General features: G+C 31.9%; 1 protein-coding gene across 3 annotated transcripts in view; it reads left to right on the top strand.

Annotated features, from left to right (window-relative positions):
* Sema3a (semaphorin 3A) overlaps nt 1–16,673 on the top strand; it is a 447,522-nt gene that overhangs the window by 406,831 nt on the left and 24,018 nt on the right. For all 3 annotated transcript variants that reach the window (XM_048786244.1, XM_048786245.1, XM_015488417.2), the window contains 3 exons: nt 1,412–1,631; nt 4,578–4,669; nt 13,223–13,264. In XM_048786244.1, coding sequence (XP_048642201.1) covers nt 1,412–1,631; nt 4,578–4,669; nt 13,223–13,264 — 354 coding nt within the window. The remainder of the gene's footprint in view (nt 1–1,411; nt 1,632–4,577; nt 4,670–13,222; nt 13,265–16,673) is intronic.

The following is a 16,673-nucleotide window of genomic DNA, read 5'->3' as shown; positions in this document are numbered from 1 at the left end:
GTCAGTACCACAGCATTTTCTTTCATCTTTAACAAATTTATAAACTAAGTTGTGTATGATAAGTAAGACAGTAAGACAAAAGAATAAGGCAAATCATAAGAGATATTAAAATAAATAAACCCCTTGCATTAACTTTAAATCACACATTTCTACACTTTTTTGCAAAATTTTACATGGTAGTAAAGCACACAAATAATTTTCAGTGTCTTGTTTTTTACTGTTTCTTCCAGGTTTTTAATATAGATATTTGATATTTCTATAACATTAATTAAATAATTTTATAATTTGCTTACAAAACAAAGAGTAAATTCTTAAATCCATCATTATACTATTTATGTCTGCATACGTGCATATACATACATAAATATGCATATATGTATCTTCATATTTTAAGACAGATTTATTTTATTTCTCATGAATTATTAATGGTTTCTTCAAGGTAATAGCAAAAACAATTGATTTCTCATTCTAGGCTTCTTGGAAGATCAGGATTGTCTCTTAATTATATTTCGTCTCCCAAGCTTTTACATTAAAGGGCAGAAATTATTGAAACTAAGACAAGAAGTATGAGATTGGAGATACTGTACTCTAGGAACACTTGTGCTACATAAGTAAATGCAATGAAAAGAGACATAGTAAAATCTTCATTTTTCTCATTTGATTTATTGCCTTATGTACAGTTTTTTCTAGCTGGAGGTGGCACTATGCCAGCGATCAATGATGCTTCCTTTATGACTTCTGGTCATGATGTCATTCTGAGTGGTCAGTTTTCCGTCATGCCAGTTGCTGAGCAGTTTGAATAATACTTCTCCTATTTTTAGAAAATTGTACTTATTAAAGTCATAGATGATAGTTTTTTAGGGTTATGTTATAAATAAAGCAATAAAGAATTATTTATATTGCCTTTTAGCTTGAAAATAAATTATCCTTTAGGGTGATAATATAGTAAAAAAATTAAATGTATCCAAGAAAATCATTAACTTTCTCTAATCATAGCATTAATTTCATTAGTTGTTGCAGATTTTATTCACTATATCAAATATCCATCATATAAATAAAGCATGTGATGGCATAAGTAATAGAATTATCATATACCTCCTGTACACTGAATTCATCAAATGGATTTGAAGTATTTGGTAAAGAGTAATAGCATAACTCCTATTGAGAAAACTATATTTAGAAAATATATACTGCTTTCAAATTAGCATATTGCATATATCAATTTAAGTAGTTGATAATTGGTAACAACTAATTATTACTCATTTAGTTTATTAGTGTAAAAAATAAGTATCTGACTTTGAACAATTTTCATAAGTTTAGAGTCCCAGACCATTAAGGCAATATGTGTTATAATTTATAATCTTATTTGTCAGATTTTAATCAAAAAATATTTTTCTCTTTATCCTGATAGTGTCCCAGTAAAACATTTGGTGGGTTTGACTCTACAAAGGACCTTCCTGATGATGTTATAACCTTCGCACGAAGTCATCCAGCCATGTACAATCCAGTGTTTCCTATTAATAACCGTCCAATAATGATCAAGACAGATGTAAATTACCAGTTTACACAAATTGTAGTAGATCGAGTGGATGCAGAAGATGGCCAGTATGATGTCATGTTTATTGGAACAGGTACAATTTTTTCACTTTAGCTATACATTTTCTTCTAAAACAATGTATTTAACTGGTTAAATATATAAAGAACTGAAGGCAGATTTATTGTCACTTTTAAGGTATAGTTCACCTCTAGTAAATGAATAAATCCTCAAGTATTCTACCATTACAAAGATATTATCTTTTAAAATAAGTTGAGGCATATAATTTAAAAGAGATTTCCTTCTCAAAGAAAAGTTGATAAATGTAAAGCTAATGATTAGGTAAATAATCAATGTTCATAATTGACTCATAACTCATTTCTGGTTAGTAGCTTTTTAGAACAAAGATGTATTTTCCAAACCATGCCTGAAATTCCCAGGACATTCAGTAATGTTTCCAGAATATAATAATACAAGATTAACTGAGCTTTAAAATTGCTATACAGTGAAAAGCTTCCAGCAAATAAATGCTAGTATCAAACTTTATTCATTGTTTCTGCTATATAATGAGAAGAAAAAAAGAAAGAGGACTTCATAAGAAAACCCCAAAATTGATCCAGAACATCATCAAATATCTTACTATAGAAACTTACCAACAGCTTTTTACTAATTTCATTATTAGAGACAAAAAGTTTGCAGATATATTTTCAGAATTAATTCCATTATTGTTATGACAATATTTTATTTTCCACTACTCTTTTTATTAGTAATACTATTTTGAAAGTACCAGTTACAAATCTGAAACTTGCTACTTAGGGTCAGATTCCAAGGTAATAAATTTGTAGTCTCCATTAATGTTGTTAACTGACATAAATCAATGGAAAACAGAGTGAGTGCTCCACTAAAACCTTGTATAATAACATTTATTTTCCCTTGGTGAGAAATAGGGGGAAAAATCACATTAACTACTCCTGCAGAATGGCAACTGTGCAATAATTGCTTTAAAGACTTAAAGTTTTATATGGAAATTATGAAATGCTATGCTATAAGGTGTATCAAGGTCAGGTCCTGAGCAATATGTTAAAGTCTACTTTTATGGGTAAAGTAGTTTCTCTATCAAATAAAAAGAATTCCAATGAGATCCAGGCTTCCAAAAGAGTCAATGAATAGTCCGTACCAATTTCAGGTTGTAAAAATCTTTAGAAAGCATAAGATAATGGGATTTTTTTTTCAGCAAATATTAGTTTATAATTTAATGTCAAATTATAATTGAATCTCTCTGCAAAATAATTAAATTGACTCAATAATGTCACACTTGCCTTCTTCTTCACCTCTGGCTTAAACTTTTGGGAAGTCCCTCACTCACTTTCAAAATAAGGAAGCTTCTGGGCATTTGACCAAAAAAAACCCAGTTGTAGGCTTTTAATTCCTCTTGGACACAAACTGTTTTTAAGGCACCAATTTAATGAGAATGTTGAATGTCTGATGATGTGGATGGTTATAGGTCAGTACAGTCCAGGGTCATCTGTCAGCAAAGTAAATTGATTACAGTAATTGTATCTTTTAACTAAGTTGCACATCATCATGTATTGATCCTTGTTGAGTAATCTGATTCAATTTGTGTGAAATTGTTTGAAATACTGCTCGGTAAAACTTGATCTGGATCACAGATAAAGTTGTATTTGGGTACTGGGGACCTGATCAGAGGCAGTGAGTAGATTAACCTGATTTCCCTTTAATCTTCAGTGTTGTGAGTCGTCCAAGGTCCTATAAACATATAAGGATCCTCTTTAAAGAGTATTTTTTTTTAACTTTGTAAGGGATAAGCTAGCAGCCTTTCTTAATCATACGTAATGCATCCTGTTGGTCCTCTGAAAACGGTTATTAACAGCATAAATACATTTAATTGTTTTTCTGGTATAACATATTTTTATTGGTCATGTTTTCTTCATATATAGTCATTTAAACTTGATTAAAATGGACCAAGTAAAGCTAAAAAGAATCAATCAAGTTTAGTCACAATTGAAATGTCCAAGAGTTGATTTTTTTAAGTTTAGGATGACACTGTTGTAGATTTTATCAAGGAATAGGAACATAACCATATGTTGAAAATCAATATCATCCTTAAACCAATTTCAAGTAAAAGTGCTGGCACTTGTCATTTAAACAACTTTTCTCTTTTGATAATGAAATAAAATAAATAAGGTATGAAATATCTACAAAATGTATACAATATAATTGCTTTTATTATTTATATTTCTGAATTTTAATTTTCTTTAAAGTTCTAAAATGCATTAACTAATGTGTGCATTGTTGGAAAACTACTGTAATAAGACATCTTATTTACTTTTAAATGTTTTTTTATTAGTGCATTACAGTTATGCACAATATTAGGATTCATTTTGACATAATCATACATGTCTAAGGGTTTATTTTGAGAATTTGTTGCTGCAATTCATAACTTCATGATCACTGGTCTCTCTTCAAGGGCCTCTGAGTACTGACAGTTCTCAGGTAACAGGAGGAACAGGCAGGACTCTGAGGATATCACTACCTCTGTTGCTTGACAGCATTCCTTACATCTTGTATCTTCCTTCAGTCTTCATAGTAGTACCCACATTTCATAATAAATGTGGAAAAACCTGTCCTGTCAAACTGCTAAAAAATTGTTTTTATTTTTTGAGACTCCTGATAATGTGATTGTTTTTAAAAAATAAACTGAATTAATCCAACTGAATCAATTTCTGTAGTGATTTAATACATTTTTTAAAATCATGCAGTTCTGAGAAAAAACCTTCTTCAAAGATTAATATACTTCTAAAAAACTCGATTTTTTAATATTCCAAAGCTATCTTTATGGTTTATAGTCTATAATTTCATGATATACATTTTAATGTGTAATTTGCTGATGTTTCCCAAAAATTTAAAAGGGAGATTAAGGTCAATTTTTTTTTTTTTCGAGAAGTTCTGATTGTCTCCATTAGTACTGAACTCTGCTCAAGTCTATTTAAATTATGATCTACTCCCTTCTTTTCTTTCTAAGATGTTGGGACCGTTCTTAAAGTAGTCTCAGTTCCTAAGGAGACTTGGCATGATTTAGAAGAAGTTCTGCTGGAAGAAATGACAGTTTTTCGGGTGAGTGCTGCTTAATTTCAAGTGTCAACAAGTTCAGTTGTACTTCTTTCCCTCAGGACAGCTGCACACTGAACTTGGTAAGGACAACTAGTCTAGCATACTCTTCTAATTAGCTTGTCAATTAGAAAGCCAGACACTAGTCAAAATAAACCTTGAAACTTTCAGGGCTAGTTCAATCTAAAGAGGTAAAGAAATACATTCTTGGCTCATATTTTGTTTTCTCAATGATAAAATATATGATTTACATTTTATATTATTTATATAAGTTACCTCAATGAATAAACTCCTCCCCTTCTTAAAGTCTCTTCTTTCACACTTTGTGCTATAACAGTGATGATATGCAACTTGCGTGAATACTAGGAGAAATACATTCAAGATGACAGAGTCATGAAGTCATTTTAATCACTTTTAGCTTATTCATGAATTGTTTTATCAGATTTTTAAAAGAAATTTGTTAACTAAAGGAAGTTTGATATTTTTATATCACTAGCAACAAATTTGTTATAGATTTCTAGTCTACATACTTATGGAATGTATAGATATTTGTCTCTTTGTCCTGAGTCATAGAAGTCCAGGTAATTTTGCATAGGGTTGGGAAAATTAGAGTTGAAGCACAGGACATGGGGTGAGGGAAAGAGGAAAACCAAGGTAGTACAGTATGTATGTTATATGTGCAGTTCTTTCTAGAAAGCTAGCTGATAGGAATAGTTTAAATCCAGTACACTTTGATAGATTTATTTATGATATATGAAAAGCAGATTCCTATACAAGATGATATTTCAGTTTTTTGATAAAAGAATAGAAGACACACATATTAAGATATTTATAATTGCAAAATAAACATGAACTGGAGGAAATTGGTGAACAGAAAAATGACAAAATATTGAACAATTCAAGTGATCTCTTTAATTTCCAGGTGGCACAGATGATTTATCTATAAAATAAAGGTGCTGGTTTAAAATTTCCATTTGACTCAATATTTGATGGAAAGCAAAGTATTCCCAACACTCTCTTAGCCTATTAATTTTTTTTTTACTAGTGTACTCACATCAACAGGCTTTTTTTTTATCATTCAGTAAGATTTTCAAAAGAGAATGAAGTAAAACATGGCAAGTGTTTTATATGTTAAATCAGTTAAATTATGATTAGCCTTGAAACATGTATGCTTTGTAAATTGTGACATAAACATTTTTCAGTACTAGACTAACAATGTTCTAGTGGGAAAAGTTTAGGCCTCTCCGTCATATTACATGATGATTCTATTGGGAACCCTAAAACAGTTCCACTGAGCTTTCCCATCAATAAACGAATGAGATCAACATGCACTTCACCAGGAGATTAGAATGAGAGACAGCATATTTAAAGTACCAAGGACAGTTACAGCACTGTGGACAAAATGCTATTGTTAATATTATTTTATTGTTTTCATTGAGCTAAACTGAAAGTAAGTGGCATTTCCAATAGCCATTTCTACTAATCCATCTAACCTTCAAAATTAAAAAAAAAATCATCAAAATTTTGATTTTTAAAATCAAGTACTTTAACTTTTTATGTTAGGTATAAAGTGTTGACTTCTCATTTACCATGTCAGATAAGTTACCTCAGTGAACAAAAACATTGATACTTTAGCCTACAAATTTTAAAAAATACAATTACCCAAATGGACTGTGTTTCCACTGCAGAGTCCATTGAGATTTAGCAAATAAATTATGCACGTTAAGAAGTGGATTTATAAACTGCCATTTTGTGTTCATTGTTATTTCTCCAGAGCCTGAAATATATTCCCAATCAATGTTTATAAATGAATGAATGAAGCTGTATTGATGCGAAAATGACATTTGAGAAATTTAAGATTTTAAGGACCTTAGACCATCCTTAAAGTGAGGTTCCAGAGTACAAAGAAGTTAAACTAAAAACAGAAACAAATTATTCTGGTAATCTGGTCCCATATTATTCTCTGATCAAAAGAAACCTTAACCAATTTTATGTATTTGAAGGTTTATATTGTCACCACAGTTGCAAATAAAGGTATAGGAGACACTAAAATATATTAAGCATTTTAAAATTATTTCTGGAATCCTTTACTTGTATTAGTCAGTTATGTTCCTTTTCTGATTCCCCTTTAGTTGTTGTATGTCCTTAAAATAGAGTTCATTTATCAATTCAACAGCAAATAAATATTTATTGGTATCCATCCTGATCCTAGCATAATGCTAAACTGGGGGGTACAAAGATGAACTCTATTAATATGGTCCCTGAGCTCATGCAGTTTACAGGCTTTTAAGTTTTATAACTCTTCATTTCAATGCCTGACTTTTTAACTACATTGTATTTTGGAGAATTGTCTCAAGTGATATCATGACATTTGAGAATACTATTCTTTATTCCTATTATTTATTATTTTCTGGGATTATATGAATCAAAGCATGCATAATTTTTCAATGATACTGTATTTTGGCTAAATTTTGTTTCTCATATCTCTAGGATTTTAAGTTTATATTACCTATATTATTTTGGATATTAATAAAATTTTCAACTTAAAAAGATTCTAATTTCAAGTGAACTGTTAAAATGACTAAACAGAGATGAGATGTTCGAAGCCAATGATCTTGCAAATACAATTATTAAATAATTTATTATAATTTATTAGCATTTTCTTGTTTCCAGAGAAATCTACAATTATCTTTTTTTTAAAAAAAAAAAAAAAGAGAGAAGAGAGAGAGAGAGAATTTTTTAATATTTATTTTTCATTTTTCGGTGGACACAACATCTTTATTTTATTTTTATGTGGTGCTGAGGATCAAACCCAGCTCCCTGCGCATGCCCTGTGAGCTCATTACAGCTTGAACCACATCCCCAGCCCTACAATCATCTTATATTTGTGATAACTGATAGATTATTTGTTTAGCAGATATCTTAAAAAAATTCTTTGTTTGTCTCTAATAATTGAACATAAATAGGTAATATTGTACTGCCATAGAAACAGTTTAAAGTTTAGCTGGGCTGGAGCTGTAGCTCAGCGGCAGAATGCTTGCTTAGCACGCGTGAGGCACTGGGTTTGGCCCTTAGCACCACATAAAAATAAAACAAATAAAATAATGCCATTCTGTCCACCTACAACTACAAAATATAAAAATTTAAAAAAAATTAAAAATAAAAATAAAGGAGTTATTTAGCTGTCCACAATTTTTTAAAGTCTGTTTGCAACTAGGAGCACGTCTCCTTCTATAGAAAATGTTCTAGTTTCTTCCACATTCTCTGCTATGCATGTTGTCATTATTATTACTTTGGCACTCAAGTAGACAAAACATATTTGGGCAGAGTTTAGAGAAATATTTACTTTCAACATTCTATTCTATCAGGCAAAGTTCATACATATATTGTGGTCTAGCAATTGGAATATTTCAATGTCAAGCTTTGTTTAATTTTGCAGTGCAGGAAAAAAAAACACAACACATTAAAGGGATATCCATGTACAGTGAAACAAGCAGAGAAATATCACATTTTCTATGTTTCATTTGAGTCTTGTGTCATTCCATTTAAAATGAAATATAGTAAAAGAAGGTCGATGTGAGCATTATGATAGCATGACAAGATAAATAGACAAGATACAGAGTGAGGGTCATGTTTATGCCTGATACACTTGGATTTAAACACACACACACACACACACATACACACACACAAAAGCACATTTAATGTTAACCAACCAGTTAATTTTACCATATTATAGTTCCATGAGACCATGTTCATTATGTGTGCTTACTAGACTGAATAACCAAACCTCATACAAATTCTTGGAATAAAACCAGTATCATGCCCACTGCCATCTTGAGACTAGTTTTAAGAAAATACCCCAGCTAATCATAGAACATTCCAATGGTTTTTATTACATTCAAGATACTTTTATTCTGGGTGAATAAAGTCCCATTCAGACTCTAGAAAGAAAAATAATCCTTGGTAATAAAAATTTCCATTTTAGAGTAAAAATTTTAACAGGTAATAAGAGGTGAAATAAAATTGACATTTGTATAGGAGTCAAGAAATTACTGATTCACAATTAAGTATTTGAAATGGAATTAATGTAGTAAGACACCACCAAATTCTAAATATGATTTGCCATGATAAATCTGAATTTGGATCATATTAACTACTCATTCTGAAAAAGCTAGTTAAAGTTAGCCTCAATTTCCTCTCATAATGAATATTCTGATTACAAAAACTTTTAATTTTTTTTAATTAAGCTTAATATTAAATGTTAGCTATTGTGAACTAGTTATAGGTGTAAAATTCTTGAAATTGTCTTATCTGTACCTTATTTTTTTAAAATGTTCAGAAGAATCAAAAGCCAAACATACGATGATTTTTACTTATTTTTAAGCGTGGGATATTCTTTCTAATTCAGACCAAGAGAGTCTTATTTTTGAGACAGCGAAGTGTCACATGGAATTGCAGAGCACATAGGACAATGGACTTTATTTATAGTCTTTTGACTGCAAAGGATTGCAAGGCGGTTACATCAATAACACATGCATTTTAAGCCCAATTTATGCAATATTCCATGAACAGCTGAGCAAACAAATGAAAGAGTTTAATTTTCATTCAAATGTAAAACATAATTGATGCTTTCCAAAACCTAGCCTATTAACTCATTCTAAAAGACCCTCCACGTGCTTAGCATCCAGTGAGCTATGTTAGAATCTCCTGGGATCAGCAGGTTGAAAAGCTTTGCAAGTGCAAAAGTTTAATAAGAATGAGATTAAAATATCTGGAAAAAAATATGGTAAATTGTAGTCACAGAAAATCTTGAAATGATGCTAAGTTTTTAATTTCATTTTTACTTGAACACCAATTAAATTTGCAATTGAAACCAGTTTCATGAGAAAATGCTTATGAAGCTACATCTGTTTTAAATGGAAGTCATATTCACCAACAGCTATTTCTCAGAAAAAAATAGTTTATTTAAATGGATGTCATCTTAATGTATTGTCTATTAAAATTCAACCACAAGCAATATATAACACATATTATTCCAAATTGTAATTTATTTCCTGGTCTAAATAATAAATAATGTTCTATTAATTAAGGGATTCTAGGATCTTAATTTAAGAATGCTAAAACATAATATGGCATGAGTCTGGTGGGTGTTGGGGTTTGTTTCATGTTTTGCAATTTATATGTGAAATAATTCATTTTCATCTGCCTTATAGATGTTTGCCAATGAACATGAAACATATGAATATTAATCAGCTTCATTTTTGCAAAGAATTTAGACATAGCTAACTTTCACTTCAGTTACACTCTTAATTTTTCTCTGCCTAAGCATCATTTTCTTTGCACCTTGACTGTAAAATTTCTTCCATGAAGTCAGTTGCTTATATAACCACAAAACTATTTTTCATGTGAAACTGTTGGGATAGAAGGAACTGCTATGCAACGTTTTCCTAATTCTTCTAAATTTTCCATTTTGGTTCATTTATTCCAGTATGGTACAAACTTAAATAATATCTTCAGCTTCATCTTTTAAATCAGAGTATTTATGATGAATTTTCTCATACTTTTGTGATGCGATGCTACTGATTGCTAAAAATCATATCTCCACATTGATAAAATTGGTAAGAATGATTGATAATTCCTAAGGAAAATTATTATATTTAATAATTACTGTTATTCATTTAAGTCATGAAAATGGAAGCTTAACAGGAATCTCTAAATTATTCTATTAAATTAATGAATATTGTAAATCATTTGTCTCATTTGCATCTTAGGCAGTTTATCCTAAATTTGTTCAGAAAATTTTGTTCTCAGTTCAGTCATCAAGTTTGATGTGGAGATTTGTAATTCTATAGTACATGGAGGTACTTAGCACCACTAGATTTAATGTACTTGAAGAAAGAAGGTTAACATCCAAGGGAGAGTAGAAAGGAGTGGAAAACAGAGGGCAAACACTTTAGAGATAGTTGCAGGATGGGATGAAGACTGTGACAAGAGCTAACAGAAATAGCCAATGAAGAATCCTAAGGCATATTGGAATTTAGTAGAAGTAGTAGTTGAGAAGAATTATCAATAGTGCCCATCAAATAGAGAATTCCAATAATAACATTGCAGTCCCGAAAGTGTTCCTTCAACAATACAGGGTTCATTGGTGATTTCTGCTTCTGAGGAGAGTAGACTGCCTCTCCAGAGGAGGAACAGATTTAGAAGGTTGATAGGTGCATGACCGAAGTACAAGTAAAGACAGCAAGAATACACTACTTAGATTATTTTTAAAGAAACTCAAGCTAAGGTAGAAGAATCAAGGAAAGACATTTTATAAGATGGCTACCTTTATTTTATTTGCATCCAAAAGAGAAGAATATAGGGGAGTAAGTTGAAGAAATAAGTAGGAGAGAAAGGGGGAAATTGATAGAGAATCCATTCATTCATTCAACAAATATTTATTGAAAACTGTAAATATTAGGTGTAATTTTTGGTTCTAGGGGTATGGTAGCTAATCAGCCAAAATCCCTGTCTCAAATTAACAAGTGATAGAAGATGGCTGCTGCCCTCCTCATGTCCTGTCAGCCTTGACTCTAATTCCTGCTGCGAGTCTTTCACTTTCCGCTGCAGAACTTTTCTGACAGAATGCCAAAATGTAAGCAAGATTTATACCTGGGGATGTAGGAGATTTTGCACCTCTGCAAGGCTCTAATAAGTAATGAAATGAAAAATACTTTTCTTGGTACAAATCTCAATGGACAATTTTGTGAATCATCATCTACTACACTCAGATTTCCTCTCAATGGTAATTTCTACAACACACACTTTATTGACTTTTACATCTTCCTGTCAATCCCCAGCCCCACACTCTTGCTCTTACCTCAGACTTAGCTTTAGGATGGGATGAAATTGTGAGTTTTTCTAACCCACCCCAAAGCACACTACGTGGTAAGCTCAAGAAGGAGGAATTGAGGATCCAAAGGAAAATGCACACACACACACACACATATGCATACATATATACAGATAGTGATAAGCATTAAGGAGAAAAGCAAGACAAGGAGGTGGTGGTGGTGGTGGTGGTGGTGGTGGTGGTGTGTGTGTGTTAGAGACAGAGACAGAGACAGAGACAGAGATGAAAGAAAAGATTTGGTAAAACACCATTCATCAAATGCATTTATGAAGTCCTTTACATGTGTGAACTTATTAGTCTCTTCAAGAACCCTATGAGGAAAATACCACCATACTCATTTTTCAGAGGAGAAAACTGAATTACAAAGAATTTACATTGCTGGCCAACATCACACTTCTGGTCAGTCATGAGTCACAATTTGAGTCCATGCTGTTTGGTTTCAGTGTCCAACTCTATATATTTTCTTCTGGGATTAGCTTCAGTTACCTCACACAATGAGGCCTTTTAAGATCATCCTTTCCAACTACGTCTCTTTCTCATCAGTCTCTTTTGAAACCCAGAAGCATGTTCCTCTTCCCATTGTGTTAGTCCTTGAAGCAGATATGATAGAAGGTATGTTCAATAAGAGTGAGTCTAGAAATATAAGGTTATATGTTCAACCTGAACATACAACCTTTTGGTGCTAAGTGCATCAAGGAACAGGATTTGTTTGTACAAGTCTATATACATTCATAATAAATTCCAGTTAGAACACTTACCAAGTGCATTGGTAATTGTTAGTTTCCCCGTTATTACTTATGTTGCTCTTTGCTAGCCTGTTGATAGGCATTAAGGAGATTATATTCTGTGGCAAAGACCTGAAGTATAGGTCTTTGCACATTAAACATACATTTTAATAATAATAAAGTCATGTCATTTCAACTGAGCTCTTGCAGTCCTTGACAGCTGGAACCCTGCCTGGTATTTATTGTTAGCTCTCATTGGTGCTGTTAGGAGCCAACCTAGCACATTTAGCCAAGCCATACTGTTCTCCAGTTGAACATAAAATTTTCACAGAAGACCATTGTCAGAAAGGGCCATTCTGAAGTGATGAATTAAGATAGAAGCAAGACCATTCTGTAATCATGTCTGAACACAGACCAAGACATGAACATTATCTAATCCACAAAAATGACCAAATATCCCTCATTTTGCCTAACACAAGTAAACCAGTAATAGCTTTAGCCTTGTTCTGTTCTTCTCTCCTTCAAAATGACTTATGAATATACTTAACCATAGAATTACCCCCACTTTTAGACAGTGACCAAAGTCAAGAAAAGCCCTATTTTTTAAAAACCCTTCCCCAATCACCTAACACAAACCCATATAAAAAGTCCTTTCCATTTTTCTCTCTTACTGCAAAGAGCAGTAAACCCAACTTGGTCAATTGCAGGTATGTTGCTCATGACCTTTGACTGGACTGAATGATATTGACATAATTTTACTGTCTATTCCACATATTTGACATTTACCTATGCAGTTTCTTTCATGGGTCTTATTTCCCAATTATATTGCTCCTTGTGAGAACCGAAGTTATGTCTCTGAAACCTTATGTATTGGTGCCTTGTGTTGATTAATGACTGACTTTTCTAATTGACCATTTTAAATTTTTTCTTCTTTAGGAACCAACTACTATTTCAGCAATGGAGCTTTCCACTAAGCAGGTAAGTCATAATGTATTACCATCAACATTATATTTTGTTAAGTTTGTATTTAAAATGTATAGATTTCTCTATTGTCCATCAAATTTCACAGATTGATTAACAATTTTATAAGGAGCCAAGAGCAAAGAAATACCATTCCTAAAAATAATCTAGTAGAATGAAAATTAAAGGTTGTTTTCATTGTCCTTATGTTTTTGACCAGTCTCATCTGTGTCTTAAAATGTATTTCCTGAATCATTATTTGTTATAAATGTTGAAATATACCAATTCTTCTTTGTCATTAAAATATAATTTACATAATATTCAGTAATGATTCTCATTTTTATGAATATATATATACTTTAAAAGTAATATGAGTAGATATTTCAGAATAATGTTTACAACTTAATTTTACTTTGAAAATGCAAACAAAATGTACTTTATAGGCTAACAAAATTAAGCACTGGCTATATATTTTTGGCAGATCTCTTCCTTTCTACTAGGATAGTGTGCTCAAGAAAATAAAATGTGACTTTAAATTTGGCTAAACAGAAAAATTGTCACTACCAAATGACAAATTCTAAAACTGCATGAATTCAAAAGTTAAGGGCAGCATGTTAATAGTGTTTCCATTCATATCAAATGAATGCTCTGGCAAGATACTTAAGAAAAGCAAAAGACTTCTAAATACTAAATGATATGAACAGCATAAGTATAGGTTTAACTTCTAATTATCTTTTCCTCATAAATGTTACCAGTGTTTAATTCAGTACATTAATGATAAATTTACAAAAGGTTTGGATACTAAGTTGAAATTAATTATTAAATAAGTAAGCAGAAAAAGCCAGAGTGAAATAAGAAGCCCCTTACTATAGTAAAAACATGCATGAAAATGTAAATTATGAGAATCACTTGGTTAATATGAAATAAATACATGGAATATGATTTGCTCCAATTCAGCACACAGTACTTAGCCCAACTCATTCCCTGTTCCATCCCCCGTTCTCTTTTCTCTAACAATAATTCTGCTATTTACTTACACTTATTTTTTTAAAATTAATGTCTTGTGGAAATACATAATGGTGAGATTCATTGTACTATATTCAAATATGTACCTAAAAATTAGCTCAGATTCATTCCACTCTTTCTCCCTTATCTTCTCCCTACTCCTTCCCTTGGCTAATCTTATTTCTAAGTCTTTTACAGGTCTTGTCTATGACCATGCTTTATCCCTTGAATAAAACACTAAATTACTGAGCCAATGAAATTCAGTGTATGTCCTTTCCACATAGACATATCAAAATAGATTGATAATCTCCAAGGTATTTAAAACAACCCGGAGTGCAGATATTATTGACCTGATACTGTTATCTCACACTTCATAAGTATGTGTTCACCTGTTCTTGTAATCTAAAAATTGTCACATGTTGGCAAGGAAATCCGGGGATTTCCAGGATGGAAGCTAGACTGGGATCCTCTTTCCTGTAATGATTTTTAAAATTATTTCTTTATGTCAGCAAATCCTAACTGCATTACCTCAACATCTAGCTTTGTAAAATACTCCTTTCTCTTTTAAATTTGTTAAAACTACCTAAAAGAGTGCAAACCAATGCAGTATTTTACCAACAAACCAAAAACTTCACAGTTTAAAATATCATGAGAGAAGAAAGTGTCCCTGACATACATTTTTCATTTCTGGAAGGAAGTTTGATTTCATTCAGCCCTGACTTGATTTCATGCATTCTTGCAGGCATTCTTAAAATAAGGCAGTTGTTTCAAGAGTGACAAGTAGTGTTATCACTAATTTTCTGGATAAACAGGCTCACGTCCTGCCTATGGCCCACAACTTGTTAAGGAGGATAGTGAAACGCCTGTGGAGATGTTAAATTGGGCAGAAAAAGCACATCAGTTTCCTTGCTAGTGACTGGATTGTGTTCAGTGAGGCCTGCAAGCCTCCCCTATATTTCATTTGGATAGCATAATTATGTTAGTAGATCATTAATAATCCTGAAGAATTTTGACAAAATAAAAATGACAGTTGCATTTAACTTTTAGCATTTAATCACACTTTAGATTTTCAACACAATAACTTCAGTGGTCACACGTACTATGTGTAAATACTACAGTGTATTCTTCCCATACATTATTTCTGTTTTTCTTCTAAAGGGATATGACATTTAGATGTTTTATTTAGATAATTATTTTCCTACTCAAATGTCATACATCTATATGTATTTATTTTGCTTATGTTTCTTAAAAGTTATTGGACAAACATAGAGATCTTTTAATTAACTGACCAATTTGGTTAGTAGAATTTTAAAGTGGTCATGATCACAATATGTGAATTAGCTTGTCTGTATTCACTGTTGCCAACCATGATTCTGTTGGACTTTGCTACAACAATCTTAAGTAATTCCATTGTTTGTTTAAATATTCATTTATTTTTAAATCACATTTAAATTTCTTTGATTCCATTGACTCTAAATTCATTTTAAAAGGATAAGGAGGCTACTGGAAAAAGAAATAAAGGGTAAAAGGGTAAAGATACTATTTGCCATTTCCTCCCAGGGATTTCACCATCATTTCTTAATTTGTCCTGGGTTTTAGTATCATTCAATATAATACTAAAATTGAATGTAAGAATAAAGTTGAATTATAGTACAAAGTTGAGCAGATAGTAATACATATGATATTTTTATGTTTTCTGTTTAGTGGAATCAAATAGCAATATTTACCAGAATAAATGCTTCCATAGTTGTGTCAGCATTTCATACTCAGCATTTCATCACTGTGGCAGAATACCTGAGAAAAGACACTAACAGGAGCAGATATTTATTTCCTTAGCTTCAGAGATTTCAGTCCATAGTACCTGATTCCCATCACTGTGGTGAAGCAGAGAGAGTGGGAACAGAGCTGTTCACCTCATGACAGCCAGGAAGTCCCCCCACACACACCCACAAACACACAGTGTAGGGGTCATGGGGAGAAGGGACCAGGACCAAGATATACCCCTCCTGAGCATGACCCCAGTGACCTCCCCAACCAGGCCCCACCTCCTATAGTTTCTGCCACTTCTAATAATGCTGTCAATTTATGAATCCATCAGAGGATTAAGCTGTTTATGAGGTCAGAGCCCTCTTGACCTAATCACCTTCCCAAAGCCCTCCCTCTGAACATGCTACATTGGGCACCCAACCTTCCAACATTTGAGGCTTTGGGGGACATTCCAGATCCAAACCATAACTGTTGAATTGTATTACTTTTTCCCTCTTATTTTCCTTTCTTATCTCAAGATATATGTATGTTGTTTAGATTTTAGCACTGAATTATTTTCTACATAAACATTCCTTATAACTTTACTGATTTCTTAAATTGTAATAGTACTTCACTCTGCATTCAATTTATCTATTTATATATATATATATATATA

Source organism: Marmota marmota, unplaced genomic scaffold (assembly GCF_001458135.2).
Source record: "Marmota marmota marmota unplaced genomic scaffold, marMar, whole genome shotgun sequence".
Classification (NCBI taxonomy): domain Eukaryota; kingdom Metazoa; phylum Chordata; class Mammalia; order Rodentia; family Sciuridae; genus Marmota; species Marmota marmota.
Note: the sequence above shows the minus strand (reverse complement) of the source record. Positions and strands in the feature narration are given on the sequence as shown.